Raw genomic sequence first — 17,106 nt, 5'->3', positions numbered from 1 at the left:
CTGTTTTCTCTCATGTATGGTAATCAACAGAAAGATATTGTTCTAACCCAAGGACTTCAAAGCAGAGAAATGGCAGGATCTGCCCAATTTCCAGACAAACTCTTTTTGAACTATTTTATGGACCTCTTTTTGAAGTATTTTACGAACTTTTTTTTAACTATTTTATGGAACTCTTTTTGAACTATTTTTACGAACTCTTTTTGAACTGACCTTTTCTGTGAATTGTTTACGACTTTTTCTGTGAACTTTTTGCGACCTTTGTCCTTTGGAAACAGTGGTGGCCATGTGGTCGGGGAGGGTTCAAAATAAAAGAAGGAGGCATGCAATCTTTTGGCAGAGTGTGCTGAGATACTGTGCAAGGGTACAGTGTACAGACGACTCTCCTCAATATCGAGTCCAAATTTAATTATGTCTCTGTTTAATTCTTTGCCTCTTGTCTTGTTTAATAGATGTCATCAGTGTTTGAACCTGACAGATATCTTATTATCACAAAATATTTTGTTTACAAACTCAGACAATATGTACACAGGAAGGCTTAAGGACAAAAAACTAATGATATAAAATCAGAGCCAATAGTAAGAAATAACTAATATATGACTGATATTTTTACACCACTATTCTGTGTTTTTGTCTGATTATACTTGTCAGAAATTGAACCATTCAGTGATTTTGACCATTTTATGCATCAGCTTTTGTACGCCCAATACAGTCACTGTAACTACCTGGTATTGGTTCCATACCCAAATTTATAGTATCTCCCAAAAGTAGAGATGTCAGATGATGGCTTTTTTGCCGATATCCGATATTCCGATATTGTCCAACTCTTAATTACCGATTCCGATATCAACCGATACAGATATATACAGTCGTGGAATTAACACATTATTATGCCTAATTTTGTTGTGATGCCCCGCTGGATGCATTAAACAATGTAACAAGGTTTTCCAAAATAAATCAACTCAAGTTATGGAAAAACATGCCAACATGGCACTGCCATATTTATTATTGAAGTCACAAAGTGCATTATTTGTTTTAACATGCCTCAAAACAGCAGCTTGGAATTTGGGACATGCTCTGCCTGAGAGAGCATGAGGAGGTTGAGGTGGGCGGGATTAGGGGGGGCGGGGTTGAGGTGTGGGTAGCGGGGGGTGTATATTGTAGCGTCCTGGAAGAGTTAGTGCTGCAAGGGGATCAGGGTATTTGTTCTGTTGTGTTTATGTTGTGTTACGGTGCGGATGTTCTCCCGAAATGTGTTTGTCATTCTTGTTTGGTATGGGTTCACAGTGTGGCGCATATTTGTAACAGTGTTAAAGTTGTTTATACATCCACACTCAGTGTGACCTGTATGGCTGTTGACCAAGTATGGTTTACATTCACTTGTGTGTGTGAAAAGCCGTAGATATTATGTGATTGGGCTGGCACGCAAAGGCAGTGCCTTTAAGGTTTATTGGCGCTCTGTACTTCTCCCTACGTCCGTGTACCACTTCGTACAGCGGCGTTTTAAAAAGTCATAAATTTTACTTTTTGAAATCGATACCAATAATTTCCGATATTACATTTTAAAGCATTTATCGGCCGATAATATCGGCAGTCCGATATTATCGGACATCTCTACCCAAAACGAATGTAAAGTAGCCAAACAACGGAAGAATACGTTATTGAATTTTAACAGAACTGTAGATATAACCATGTTAAAACAGAAAACACCCAGATATTAACAGTCATTTATGAAGTGGAGCGGCTGACTGGGTGGTGCAGAGAAAACAACCTGGTCCTTAACACCACCAAGACAAAGGACTTCCGAAAGAAAAAAACGATAAACATCCAACCACTGTACATTAACGGGGACTATGTGGAAAGGGTCTCTAACTTCAGGTTCCTGGGCATCCAGATCGAGGAAGACCTGTCGTGGAGTGCGGACACCTCAGTGACCATCAAAAAGGCACAGCAGAGACTTTACTTTCAGAGACTCCTCAAAAAGAACCACCTGTCACAAAAACTGCTTGTATCACTGCTCAATAGAGAGTGTGCTGGTATGCCAGCTGCACAGCGGCAGAGAATAAACGCACTTCAGAGGGTCATAAAACCTGCCATGAAGATCACTGGCTGCTCTCTCTCCCCTCCCTAGATGAACTGTGCAGTGCCAGGTGCCTCAAAAAGGCCCAAAACATCATAAGGGACCCATCTCACCCCGGACATAAACTTTTTGAACTGCTGCAGGAGATACAGGACAATAAAATGCTGGACAAACAGATTTAAGAACACTTTTTACCCAAAAACAATAGTGTCGCTGAACACAAGGCATACAAAAGAATGACTCTGCATGTGAGCTGTGTGCTTGGTATTTTTATGTATTTTTATCTATTTATCTGAGTATCATGTTCTTATGTTTTTTATGTGTCATTATGAATTTGCACTAAATTAGTTTGCTTGCAATTTCGTTGTACAATGCACAATGACAATGAAGATATATTCTATTCTAAATTAGCAAGTAGATTAATAATAGTTTTGCCAAAATAACAGAAAATAATGCGATATTACCACATACATCAGCAACCAAATTAGGAGCCTTTGCAACCCGTTTTGATATGTTTTTAATTATAATTTAGTGGGCTGCAATACACTGTATATCGCAATATAGACCGCCTATCCATAAAATGACAGCATGCATCGTCTTCTTAACACACACCATTTGTATCTGGTCTGCCAGAAAATACGATGTAGTGGGAGGGGTCAGTGTTGCCAAGTTAGTAAGTATTTTGCTATATTTAGTGAGTATTCAGACACCTCTCTAGTTTTTCGATTAATTAATCGATTGGTTTTTATATATATATATATATATATATATATATATATATATATATATATATATATATATATATATATATATATATATATATATATATATATATATCGACTAAATCGATTATAAAAATAGTTGGCGATTAATTTAGTCATCGATTCGTTGGATCTATGCTATCCGCATGCGCAGAGGCTACTTTTTTTTTCTTTTTTATAAACCTTTTTTTATAAACTGCAACATTTACAAACAGCTGAGAAACAATAATCAAAATAAGCATGGTGCCAGTAAGCTCTTTTTTTTTTTCAATAAAATACTGGAAAGGATAGAAATGTAGTTTGTCTCTTTTATCCGACTATTAATCGATTAATCGAAGTAATAATCGACAGATTAATCAATTATCAAATTAGTTGTTAGTTGCAGTACTTTGGGGCAGTAATGGTGTGTTTAAATGTGTGCTATATGAATAAATAAACCTCGACCTAGCTACTGTGCTATTTTACGAAAACACGATGAGCAACTAATCTAACTGCTGTATCGCTCTTCTCAACAAGCAACGTGTGCTGCTGTGTCTCCTTCCTTCCCGCAAAAGCACTCAGAGCCTACATTGTCTTGTTTGTAAGTTTAAAAACAAATCTACAGAAAAAAGTTGTATAAAAACTTTATTTTTCTTTTTTATGTCTCAACAACATTCCTGTCTCTTACAACATCCATTACAATTACAAAACCCCAAAACCAGTGAAGTTGGCACGTTGTGTAAATGGTCAATAAAAACAGAATACAATGATTTGCAAATCCTTTTCAACCTATATTCAATTGAATAGACTGCAAAGACAAGAAACTTAATGTTCGAACTGGAAAACTTTATTTTTTGCAAATATTAGCTCATTTGGAATTTGATGCCTGCAACATGTTTCCAAAAAAGTTGGCACAAGTGGCAAAAACGACTGAGAAAGTTGAGGAATGCTCATCAAACACTTATTTGGAACCTCCCACAGGTGAACAGGCTAATTGGGAACAGGTGGGTGCCATGATTGGGTATAAAAGCAGCTTCCATGAAATGCTCAGTCATTCACAAACAAGGATGGGGCGAGGGTCACCACTTTGTGTAAGAAAATTGTCCAACAGTTTAAGAACAACATTTCTCAACAAGCTATTGCAAGGAATTTAGGGATTTCACCATCTACGGTCTGTAATATCATCAAAAGGTTCAGAGAATCTGGAGAAATCACTGCACGTAAACTGCAAGGCCGAAAACCAACATTGAATGCCCGCGACCTTCGATCCCTCAGGCGGTACTGCATCAAAAACCGACATCAGTGTGTAAAGGATATCACCACATGGACTCAGGAACACTTCAGTAAACCATTGTCAATAACTACAGTTCGTCACTACATCTGTAAGTGCAAGTTAAAACTCTACCATGCAAAGCAAAACCCATTTATCAACAACACCCAGAAACCCCAGACTGTTGAACAACTTAAGGTGTACGTCAAGCAAAAATGGGAAATAATTCCACCTGAAAAGCTTAAAAAATTGGTCTCCTCACTTCCCAGACGTTTACAGAGTGTTGTTAAAAGGAAAGGCCATGCAACACAGTGGTAAAAATGCCTCTGTGCCAACTTTTTTGCAATGTGTTGCTGCCATTAAATTTGAAGTTAATGATTATTTTCAACAAAAAAAATAGTTTCTCAGTTCGAACATTAAATATCTTGTCTTTGCAGTCTATTCAATTGAATATAGGTTGAAAAAAATTTGCAAATCATTGTATTCTGTTTTTATTTATAATTTACACAATGTGCCAACTTCACTGGTTTTGGGTTTTGTACATGGTCAGTTACGAAAATTAGACTATCAAAGCAAACCTACAAATAGATTGCATTCCTGAGGGAAATACTGAAATACCTGTATAATTAATTACCAATAAAGTGAGCAAAAACCTTACGCTGCACTATAATGTGACTGTACCTTGTCAGCGTTGTCAGCTGCCAGCAGATTGGTGGCAAGTGTTTGCAGTTTGTGCTGAGCCATGTTCTTCAGTGCCGCCAGGCTCCGGCGAGTCATGGCCTGCTTTAGGTTGACTGCCGAGTGGCTTAAGGTGTCCACAGTGGCTGGAGCCAGCTCGTCACAGGCGTTAAGTATCTCTACAGCAGTTATACCCATCACACAACGGTCCAAGGCCCCTGCAAACAAATACCAAATGATCAACAACAAGAATGGCAAACTACCATGGATTGTTTGTAACCCTGAACATCAGAGTTTTATTCCGCATATGCATACAGTAGTAACACAAAGATATGTTGGTTAAAGGCCTACTGAAAGCCACTACTACCGACCACGCAGTCTGATAGTTTATATATCAATGATGAAATCTTAACATTGCAACACATGCCAATACGGCCGGGTTAACTTATAAAGTGCAATTTTAAATTTCCCGGGGAACTTCCGGTTGAAAACGTCTATGTATGATGACGTATGCGCGTGACGTCGATGGTTGAAGCAGAAGTATTCGGACACATTGTATCCCAATACAAACAGCTCTGTTTTCATCGCAAAATTTCACAGTATTCTGGACATCTGTGTTGGTGAATCTTTTGCAATTTGTTTAATGAACAATGAAGACAGCAAAGAAGAAAGTTGTAGGTGGGATCGGTGTATTAGCGGCTGGCTGCAGCAACACAACCAGGAGGACTTTGACTTGGATAGCAGACGCGCTATCCGACGCTAGCCGCCGACCGCATCGATGATCGGGTGAAGTCCTTCGTCGCTCCGTCGATCGCTGGAACGCAGGTGAGCACGGGTGTTGATGAGCAGATGAGGGCTGGCGTAGGTGGAGCGCTAATGTTTTTATAATAGCTCTGACGAGGTCCCGTAGCTAAGTTAGCTTCAATGGCGTCGTTAGCAACAGCTTTGCTAGGCTTCGACAGGCGGCACAGCATTAACCGTGTAGTTACAGGTCCAGTGTTTGGTTCGGTGTCTCCTGATAGTAGTATTGTTGATCTTCTGTCTATCCTTCCAGTCAGGGGCTTATTTATTTTGTTTCTATCTGCATTTAAGCACGATGCTATCCCGTTAGCTCCGTAGCTAAAGTGCTTCACCGATGTATTGTCGTGGGGATAAAAGTCACTGTGAATGTTCACTTCGCGTTCTCAACTCTCATTTTCAAGAGGATATAGTATCCGAGGTGGTTTAAAATACAAATCCGTGATCCACAAGAGAAAAAGGAGAAAGTGTGGAATCCAAAGAGCCCTTTTACCTAAGTTACGGTCAGAGCGAAAAAAGATACGTCCTGCACTGCACTCTAGTCCTTCACTCTCACGTTCCTCATCCACAAATCTTTCATCCTCGCTCAAATTAATGGGGTAATCGTCGCTTTCTCGGTCCGAATCGCTCTCGCTGCTGGTGTAAACAATGGGGAAATGTGAGGAGTTCAACCTGCGACGTCACGCTACTTCCGGTAAAGGCAAGGCTTTTTTTTATCAGCGACCAAAAGTTTCGAACTTTATCGTCGATGTTCTCTACTAAATCCTTTCAGCAAAAATATGGCAATATCGCAAAATGATCAAGTATGACACATAGAATGGATCTTCTATCCCCGTTTAAATTTAAAAAATTCATTTCAGTAGGCCTTTAAGCACACATGATTGTATTATTTTAAGACAAAAAATAAAAAAATACAAAAAATAAAAATACCATATCACCCCCCCTCCGCGGGACAAATTTTCAAGCGTTGACCGGTTCGCAGTTACAAAAAGGTTGGGGACCACTGCTTTACACCACTGCATCCCACGCTTTGCATTGGACTTGGTGATGTATGGCTTAGATGCAGCTGCTCGACCATGGAAACCCATTCCATGAAGCTCTCTGCGTACTGTACGTGGGCTAATTGGAAGGTCACATGAAGTTTGGAGCTCTGTAGCAACTGACTGTGCAGAAAGTCGGCAACCTCTTTGCACTATGCGCTTCAGCATCCGCTGACCCCTCTCTGTCAGTTTACGTGGCCTACCACTTCGTGGCTGAGTTGCTGTTGTTCCCAAACTCTTCCAGGTTCTTATAATACAGCCGACAGTTGGCTATGGAATATTTAGGAGCAAAGAAATTTAACGACTGGATTTGTTGTACAGGCATCCTATGACAGTTCCATGAGAGCGTCCCATTCTTTCACAAATGTTTGTACAAAGTCTCCATGCCTAAGTGCTTGATTTTATACACCTGTGGCCGGGCCAAGTGATTAGGACACCTGATTCTGATCATTTGGATGGGTGGCCAGGGTGGTAGTGTATATTATCATTTCAACTATCTGGGTTGGATCCTACCATGTCAAGAAACAAACTTCCCAGTGTCTGTTTTCTCAGCTTCTTTGTCCTCATTCCTGTCACATACTGTACTTGCTCTTTGTGGCTATCCATCTTTATATCAATACCAAATTTTCCCACACAACTTCCCCGATACCTCGATTATAGCTCATCATAATGCTCAGTACCATCATCTTTTGTCTCAAATGTCATTCAGGTCACAGCAATCTCTAGGTGCAACAATTCTCTGCCCTTACAAAAGAGAGAGGTTTAGAGGAGACACCATTAGCTGCAGACAGACTTGATATCAGGATTGCCTCGGAGTATTGAGTGAGAAGAGAAGTGGCACCATTATGCTGTATGTGTGCTTGTGTGTGTGTTTTAAGCCACGCTCCCTTACATTCACACTTTCTCTCTCACACACACACACACTCTTTAATTTCACACTCAGTTACCCTGCAATCTCTCAGCAGCAGCAGCAGCAGCAGCAGCAGCAGGCCCACAACACACACATCCGCACGTATACACAGTTTTTCCCAGTGTCACACTATCATTCAAAGGAAAGTTGTCTTTTTTCTGCATATACAGTCATGGTCAAAAGTTACACTTGTAAAGAACATAATGTCATGGCTGTCTTGAGTTTCCAATCATTTCTACAACTCTTATTTTTTTGTGATAGAGTGATTGGAGCACATACTTGTTGGTCACAAAAATCATTCATGAAGTTTGGCTCTTTTATGAATTTATTATGAGTCTACTGAAAATGTAAGCAAATCTGCTGGGTCATCTGACGACAGAACTTTCCTCCAGAAGGTCTTATCTTTGTCCATGTGATGACAGATGAAACAAAAATGTAGCTGTTTGGCCACAATACCCAGCAATATGTTTTTGATGAGAAAAGGTGAGGCCTTTAATCCCAGGAACACCATACCTACCGTCAAGCATGGTGGTGGTAGGATTATGCTCTGGGCCTGTTTAGCTGCCAATGGAACTGGTGCTTTACAGAGAGTAAATGGGACAATGAAAAAGGAGGATTACCTCCAAATTCTTCAGGACAACCTAAAATCATCAGCCCGGAGGTTGGGTCTTGGGCGCAGTTGGGTGTTCCAACAGGACAATGACCCCAAACATACGTCAAAAGTGGCAAAGGAATGGCTAAATCAGGCTAGAATTAAGGTTTTAGAATGGCCTTCCCAAAGTCCTGACTTAAATGTGTGGACAATGCTGAAGAAACAAGTCCATGTAAGAAAAGCAACAAATTTAGCTGAACTGCACCAATTTTGTCAAGAGGAGTGGTCAAAAATTCAAGCAGAAGCTTGTGGATGGCTACCAAAAGTGCCTTATTGCAGTGAAACTTGCCATGGGACATTTAACCAAATATTAGCATTGCTGTATGTATACTTTTGACCCAGCAGATTTGCTCACATTTTCAGTAGACCAATAATAAATTAATAAAACAACCAAACATCATGAATGTTTTTTGTGACCAACAAGTATGTGCTCCAATCACTCTATCACAAAAAAATAAGAGTTGTAGAAATTATTGGAAACTCAAGACAGCCATGACATTATGTTCTTTACAAGTGTAAGTAAACTTTTGAAAACGACTGTATATGTTTGCTGCAACAGTGGTAAAGGTGTTTAAATAGTTTGGCATATACTGCAAAACTGAAATAGTTTTTAAATGGGGTTAAGATATCCATATTTTTTCAGGAGTAAGACAGGATATTAACAACTCTACTTGATGAAGAACAAGGGCAATGCAGTGCTTTGTACTACTGTATTGACCAAAATGTAAGACTGTAATGTTTCCCTGTTTTGGTAAATGGTAAATGGGTTATACTTGTATAGCGCTTTTCTACCTTTTTAAGGAACTCAAAGCGCTTTGACACTATTTCCACATTCACACACACATTCACACACTGATGGCGGGAGATGCCATGCAAGGCGCTAACCAGGACCCATCAGGAGCAAGGGTGAAGTGTCTTGCTCAAGGACACAACAGACGTGACCAGGATGGTAGAAGGTGGGGATTGAACCAGTAACCCTCAGGTTGCTGGCACGGCCACTCTCCCAACTTCGCCACGCCGTCCCCGTTTTGCACAATCTGAAAAGGCGTGTGGTCCCAAGTGGTTTATACATGCAAACCAACACAGAGCAGAAAAAAAGGGAACAGACAGACACAGACATTCTGTTACATTTTTATATATAATTATATTTTACAACTATATGATTATAACTTTTTATACCTAATAGTACATGCTGATTTGTATTTGGGATCTATATAAATCCCAATAGTTTGCACGAGTCCGCCATTGGTAGTTTGTGCTCCTTCTTTTTCTCTATCCTCTTGTTGAGGGACAGTCATCCTCCGCTGTTTCCATTACTAATGTGAAGTAGTGTACAGTTCTAAATTATATCTGTCAGTAGTCTCGCTATGGAAGCGCTAAAAACTACCGGTATAATAAAGATGACTGGGAGAAGACCCTGTCAAAATGGAGCCACGTAAATAAGATGGCGCTTCCTGGGGAGACGGTCATAAAGCGACTTAAAAGATGGTCTATAAAACATACCGTAATCTATGCAACATTTTGACCAAAAACCCACCATTACATGTTATGTAGACCACAAGGAAGTGTTTTAAATGTAGAAAAACATCATAATATGACCCGTTTAATGCGCTTTGTAACCCGGTGTGCCTTTTGTATGAAAATAAACCTGACTAGACCCGCTCATCGGCAGTGCGCCTTATAATCCGGTGCCCCCTGCGGTCTGAAAAGTACAGTATACTATCTAATCATTCTAGAAATGAAAATCCTTACCTGTATCCATCTGCCAGACGTAAACAGAGCCATCAGAGCATCCCACCACCAGGTAGTCGTCTGCTGGACGCCATTTGATAACTTGGATCGGGAAGAGATGGCGCGATGCTAACATAATGCACTTCCTTTCCCGGAGACTGAGCAGGCCAACTGAGTGGTCACTGGCCACAGAGCAGACGCAGTGCTGCACTCGAGTCTGCAGAGCAAGCATACGCACAGTCAATAATTGTTGACAAAAGCGACATCCAAACATATTCCATACAGTTTAAGGGTTTCGGGTTGGCTGCATCCTGTTCCAGTTGAGGTTAGGGCACTGGGGAAACTACAGGTTATCAGTCAGTCACGGGCAATTGCCTTGACAGAGAACAGAGCCCCTGCCAGCTTCCGTATTTTTCAGATTATAAGGTACAATTAAAATCCTTTTTAATTTGCTCAAAAATCGACAGTGCGCCTTATAATGTACGGCATAATTCTGGTTGTGCTTACCGACCTAGAAGCAATTTTATTTGGTACATGGTGTAATGATAAGTGTGGCCAGTAGATGGCAGTCACACATAAGAGATACGTGTAGACTGCAATATGACGCCAGTAAACAACACCAAAACTTTAAAATGTTCCATTGAAAATAAAGAACATTAAACACGCCACTCAAAAATCTGTCAAAATATTTTAGTATGACTTTGAAGCCGCACCGCTTGATGGATTGTCGGCCTATTAGAGCTACTGTAGTCGGAGATACAAGTATTACTATGGTGTGTGTATAAGGACTGCAAAGTGGCACCCATTAGCAGACATATTATCTGGCCTTTTGTTTCACAATATTATGCAAAACCAACATTTCTTACCTTCTGGTACCTGCTAATGTGTATTTGAGATCTGCATAAGTCCTGAAAATTTGCGCAAGTCCGCCACTGTAGTCTGTGCCGATGACGTAGTCGAAAAGCTTCTTCTTTTTCACTATCTTCTTGTTATGGGACATTCACCCTCTGCTGTTGCCATTTCTAATATAAAGTAGCGGAAAGTTCTAACCAGTGTGGTTTTCGTCCTGGTCGTGGAACTGTGGACCAGCTCTATACTCTCGGCAGGGTCCTTGAGGGTGCATAGGAGTTTGCCCAACCAGTCTACATGTGCTTTGTGGACTTGGAGAAGGCATTCGACCGTGTCCCTCGGGAAGTCCTGTGGGGAGTGCTCAGAGAGTATGGGGTATCGGACTGTCTGATTGTGGCGGTCCGCTCCCTGTACGATCAATGTCAGAGCTTGGTCCGCATTGCCGGCAGTAAATTGGACACGTTTCCAGTGAGGGTTGGACTCCGCCAGGGCTGCCTTTTGTCACCGATTCTGTTCATAACTTTTATGGACAGAATTTCTAGGCGCAGTCAAGGCGTTTAGGGGATCTGGTTTGGTGGCTGCAGGATTAGGTCTCTGCTTTTTGCAGATGATGTGGTCCTGATGGCTTCATCTGGCCAGGATCTTCAGCTCTCACTGGATCGGTTCGCAGCCAAGTGTGAAGCGACTGGGATGAGAATGAGCACCTCCAAGTCCGAGTCCATGGTTCTCGCCCGGAAAAGGGTGGAGTGCCATCTCCGGGTTGCAGAGGAGACCCTGCCCCAAGTGGAGGAGTTCAAGTACGTCGGAGTCTTGTTCACGAGTGAGGGAAGAGTGGATCGTGAGATCGACAGGCGGATCGGTGCGGCGTCTTCAGTAATGCGGACGCTGTATCGATCGGTTGTGGTGAAGAAGGAGCTGAGCTGGAAGGCAAAGCTCTCAATTTACCGGTCGATCTACGTTCCCATCCTCACCTATGGTCATGAGCTTTGGGTTATGACCGAAAGGACAAGATCACGGGTACAAGCGGCCGAAATGAGTTTCCTCCGCCGGGTGGCGGGGCTCTCCCTTAGAGGTAGGGTGAAAAGCTCTGCCATCCGGGAGGAGCTCAAAGTAAAGCCGCTGCTCCTCCACATCGAGAGGAGCCAGATGAGGTGGTTCGGGCATCTGGTCAGGATGCCACCCGAACGCCTCCCTAGGGAGGTGTTTAGGGTACGTCCAACCAGTAGGAGGCCACGGGGAAGACCCAGGACACGTTGGGAAGACTATGTCTCCCGGCTGGCCTGGGAACGCCTTGGGATCCCCCGGGAAGAGCTGGACGAAGTGTCTGGGGAGAGGGAAGTCTGGGCTTCCCTGCTTAGGCTGCTGCCCCGCGACCCGACCTCGGATAAGTGGAAGAGGGTGGATGGATGGATGGATGGATGGAAAGTTCCAACTTATATCTTGCTATGGAAGCACTAAAAATCTACCAGTGTAGTGAGTTTACATAATTCACCCAAGGAACTTTAGTTATTAGAGAGTTCCGGTCGGACAGTTTTTCACGGGACACATTTCCGGCGTTGTTGTTGCACTAGTGAGCCACGGATGAGGAGATGCTGCTCCGTTGTTGATTTAAGTAATGTCTGAATGTCATTAAAACAGTTAGCTCCATCTTTTGACACTTCTTCCACTCCCGTCCTTGCACGCTACACCGCTACAACAAAGATGACGGTAAGAAGAGGCTGTTGAAGGTGAGCCACGTAAATAAGACCGCCCACAAAACTGCAAGTCCTGAAGCGACTGTCAGAAAGAGGCTTGAAGATGGTCTGTAAAACATAATCTATGCACCATTTTGACCAAAGAACCACCATTATGTTATGTAGACCACAAAGAAATAGTTTAAATTTAGAAAAAAATCATAATATGACCCCTTTAATGCGCCTTAAATATGAAAATAGACCTGAATAGACCAGCTCATAGGCAGTGCGGCTTATAATCTGGTGCGCCCTGTGGTCCGGAAAATACGGTACATACAAATCAGTAATGTGAACAACAACACTATCAAGATAGTGTAGTAACATGCATAAAACAAGATGAAAGCCGACAAAAAGCATATAAGCTTCCTTAAAAACAGTAAGTGTTTTAAATATTATCATGGTGAGGCGGTCTCTCATTGCCCAAACGCCATATCATGTGAGGGAGGACTCACGCTGCAGTTTTCTGGTGGGACAATGAGCTGGGTGATCTCTCCTCCGTGAACGCAGAAAATGTGCTTCATCTCTCCAGTGAAAATATCCCAGACGATGACAGAGAAGTCCACCCCTCCGGACACCAGAGAGCGCTGGTCGTACCGAGGGGAGACCTGGTACGGATACAGGACGCATGTCACCTTGTTCCTGTGACCTCGCAGTGTGCGGTGCGGTGGCCATCCTGCGCAGCATGGGGACAAAGGCAGTGACATATTACTTTTCGTGATGATTTAAGCGCCTTTAAAGGCCTACTGAAAGCCACTACTACCGACCACGCAGTCTGATAGTTTATATATCAATGATGAAATCTTAACATTGCAACACATGCCAATACGGCCGGGTTAACTTATAAAGTGCAATTTTAAATTTCCCGCAAAACTTCTGGTTGAAAACGTCTATGTATGATGACGTATGCGCGTGACGTCAATCGTTGAAACGGAAGTATGCGGACACATTGTATCCAATACAAAAAGCTCTGTTTTCATCGCAAAATTCCACAGTATTCTGGACATCTGTGTTGGTGAATCTTTTGCAATTTGTTTAATGAACAATGGAGACTGCAAAGAAGAAAGTTGTAGGTGGGATCGGTGTATTAGCGGCTGGCTGCAGCAACACAACCAGGAGGACTTTGACTTGGATAGCAGACACGCTATCCGACGCTAGCCGCCAACCGCATCAATGATCGGGTGAAGTCCTTCGTCGCTCCGTCGATCGCTGAAACGCAGGTGAGCACGGGTGTTGATGAGCAGATGAGGGCTGGCTGGCGTAGGTGGATAGCTAATGTTTTTTGCATAGCTCTGTGAGGTCCCGTAGCTAAGTTAGCTTCAATGGCGTTGTTAGCAACAGCATTGTTAAGCTTCGCCAGGCTGGAAAGCATTAACCGTGTAGTTACATGTCCATGGTTTAATAGTATTGTTGATTTTCTGTCTATCCTTCCAGTCAGGGTTTATTTCTTTTGTTTCTATCTGCAGTTAAGCCCGATGCTATCACGTTAGCTCTGTAGCTAAAGTGCTTCGCCAATGTATTGTCGTGGAGATAAGTCACTGTGAATGTCCATTTCGCGTTCTCGACTCTCATTTTCAAGAGGATATAGTATCCGAGGTGGTTTAAAATACAAATCCGTGAACCACAATACAAATAGGAGAAAGTGTGGAATCCAATGAGCCCTTGTACCTAAGTTACGGTCAGAGCGAAAAAAGATACGTCCTGCACTGCACTCTAGTCCTTCACTCTCACGTTCATCATCCACAAATCTTTCATCCTGGCTCAAATTAATGGGGTAATCGTCGCTTTCTCGGTCCGAATCGCGCTCGCTGCTGGTGTAAACAATGGGGAAATGTGAGGAGCCTTTCAACCTGTGATGTCACGCTACTTCCGGTATAGCAAGGCTTTTTTTTATCAGCGACCAAAAGTTGCAAACTTTATCGTCGATGTTCTCTACTAAATCCTTTCAGCAAAAATATGGCAATATCGCGAAATGATCAAGTATGACACATAGACCATTCTATGTGTCATCTGATATCCCCGGTTAAATTTTAAAAATTCATTTCAGTAGGCCTTAAATTGTTTTGTCGAACTGGCTATATGATGAAAAAAAGCAACAAATGTTATATACTTGCATTGGGGCTAATTTATTACCTCCACCAAGGAGATGTTTTCATTGATGCTTGGGTGTTAGTTAGTACTGTGTATAATAATATTTAGTGATGACGTTAACCCATAGAGGGGTGGGCATCAGCCAAGGAAAACTGGTACTTCTCAGTTAATAATAAATTAATCCTAATAATATAATTCAGACAGTTTGTAGGTGGTGGATATCCAAATAGGGATAGATTGGTCTCGGTCACAGGTGTCAAACTCAAGGCCCGGGAGCCAGATCTGGCCCACAACATCATTTTATCTGGCCTGCAAACAACTGGAAATGATATGTCAATAAAGTACTTAATATGGTCTCACTAAATATAATGGATTTTTTTCATGCTTGAAATTGCATACCTTTTAAACTTTAATAGTATCCAATATTACAACATATATTACAGTATATTATCATACTTTCCAAACATGTTTTTGTCTAAATAAAAATACTTAACTTTACACTAAACTACTCATCAAATTAATAAGAATGACAATAAATTGTATATTGTTCTTTTCAGCATATTACTGTAAATTGATGAAAACTACTACTGTTTTTTGCGTTAAAATTCCGTTGACTGAGCTGACAGTTTTTGACTGTAAAATCTACCGTTGTTTTTTTTAACGGTGTATTACTGTAACTGGGAAGACGCTACAATTGTTTTTATGGTAGAAAAACTGGCAGTTAAGTTGCCAGAATAAAAAAAGAACTTGTACTGTTTTTCCATTCACAATATTGTTAGAATAATTGTATCTAAGTTATGACAAAACTTTGTGTTTCCATGAGTTCCCGGCGAGCAGACAAAAGCTGTCTTTAATCCTACCAAGCAGAAGGCTTGTAAAACTCCACTGTGTAGGATGGGAAGCTTGACCCAAGAACTACAAAGCGGGGAGGAAGCAGGGCCTGACTCCCCTCCAGGGACCTTTTCTGTGAACTGTTTTACTATCTTTTCTTTGCACTGTTGTAATCAAAGGCGATGGCTGTTTACGACCCCCCGTCCCTTAGAAACAGCTGTTGCCATGTAATCGGGGTAAGTCCAAATAAAAGAGGAGACGTACAATCTTTCGTCAGAGCGTGATGGAGACTATCCAAGCGTACAGCCCAGGCGCGCTCTCCTCAATTGAGCCAAATTTAATTGTCTGTGTTTAATTCTTTGCTTCTTGTCTTGTTTAATAGATGTCATCAGTGTTTGAACCTGACAAATATAATGTTGTAAAAACCAATGTACATTTAACACAAAACATTCTGGCAACTAAGCTGCCAGCTTTTTCCGTGAACCCCTTCCAAAAAACAGTGGTATTGATTTTCCATGTACAGTAAAATGTTGTAAAAAATTAAAAAACACTATATTTTACAGTAAAATTCTGTAAATGTAAAGTTTTTACTGTAAAATCGACAGTCTACTTAAAACAATCTATATAATTAATAATGAAATCCGAAGTCAAATTCATACATTATTCGCTGTTACAAGCGGCCCTCTGTTGGCAGCCATAACTGCCATGTGGCCCTCAATGAAAACCAGTTTGACATCCCTGGTCCAGGTCTAAGTCTGCATTCGACTTTACATTGTTCAACGTTATGTGTGAGATTAAAAATCTTCCTTTGTATCTCCATTTTAACCCTCACCTCTTCTAAGCATGTGTTCTCCCTGAAGCAACTGTACGATTGCGGTCTGAGTAGCAGGAACCAGAATGATGCTGCCATCTTCTCTTCCGCACACCAGTCGACCCTGGGAGGGGATGTAGACGCTGGCTGTCACCTGAGGGAAATAGACATGAGCATTTAAAGAAAGGAAAACTATACATTATTCAGTTAAGAGTTAGGAGTGGGAGGCTATTCCATTCCCCCATTCACAAAGAGACTCAAACCTTAATGGGTTCCTCCTTGCCAGGCAAGACACTTAGCTGGTCAATGATTCCAGAAGACGTCGGAGTCAACTTATCAAATGCCGCTTGCAGACTGATGGTGAATGACACCTGCAGGTCTACAAAGACGCAGGTAAGTGGTGAGTTTAGATCAAAGTATTAAATACAAGAAAAAAATGTTAATAAACTTTTAACACTTGGCAAAAACTAATAGTTCTGCAAAGACAAAACAAGGCAGTAGAGAGCAGCATAATACAAGAATGCACAACAGATGCGGAAACAATCTTATTTGTAAACTAAGGCACACACAGATAATATAAAATTACAAATTTTTCTATGCATTTTGTACCCCTGTCGACACTTTTTGTCCTTGAAATTCGAACTTTTAGAAAACTCTGGCCAGTGTGGAGGTTTTAAAGAATTCTGGGTCAGGGTTTGTGTATGGACGGATTAAAAAAAGATGTTTAGTTTGTGTCATAGGATTGTGCATTATTATCTTTGGTTTTTAAAGGGGACCTAGGATTGATTTGCATCTTTTCTGACTTACTGTATACTTAAATATTTCAATATTTGATACTTGTGTTAAACAATGTCAAAGCGTCAAATCATCAGGATAATGCATTTTTGTGTAAGCTTGC

At 41.4% G+C, this 17,106-nt stretch overlaps 1 protein-coding gene across 2 annotated transcripts in view; it reads right to left on the bottom strand.

Annotated features, from left to right (window-relative positions):
- Window positions 1-17,106, bottom strand: part of LOC133638740 (WD repeat-containing protein 7) — a 591,313-nt gene that overhangs the window by 549,328 nt on the left and 24,879 nt on the right. For both annotated transcript variants that reach the window (XM_062031642.1, XM_062031641.1), the window contains exons 11-15: window positions 16,472-16,587; window positions 16,230-16,362; window positions 12,931-13,151; window positions 9,918-10,113; window positions 4,769-4,983 (exon numbers count right to left, since the gene is read on the bottom strand). In XM_062031642.1, the coding sequence (XP_061887626.1) occupies window positions 4,769-4,983; window positions 9,918-10,113; window positions 12,931-13,151; window positions 16,230-16,362; window positions 16,472-16,587 (881 nt within the window). The remainder of the gene's footprint in view (window positions 1-4,768; window positions 4,984-9,917; window positions 10,114-12,930; window positions 13,152-16,229; window positions 16,363-16,471; window positions 16,588-17,106) is intronic.

This window comes from Entelurus aequoreus, linkage group LG21 (genome assembly GCF_033978785.1).
Source record: "Entelurus aequoreus isolate RoL-2023_Sb linkage group LG21, RoL_Eaeq_v1.1, whole genome shotgun sequence".
Classification (NCBI taxonomy): domain Eukaryota; kingdom Metazoa; phylum Chordata; class Actinopteri; order Syngnathiformes; family Syngnathidae; genus Entelurus; species Entelurus aequoreus.
This window is presented reverse-complemented; position numbering and strand designations above follow the sequence as displayed.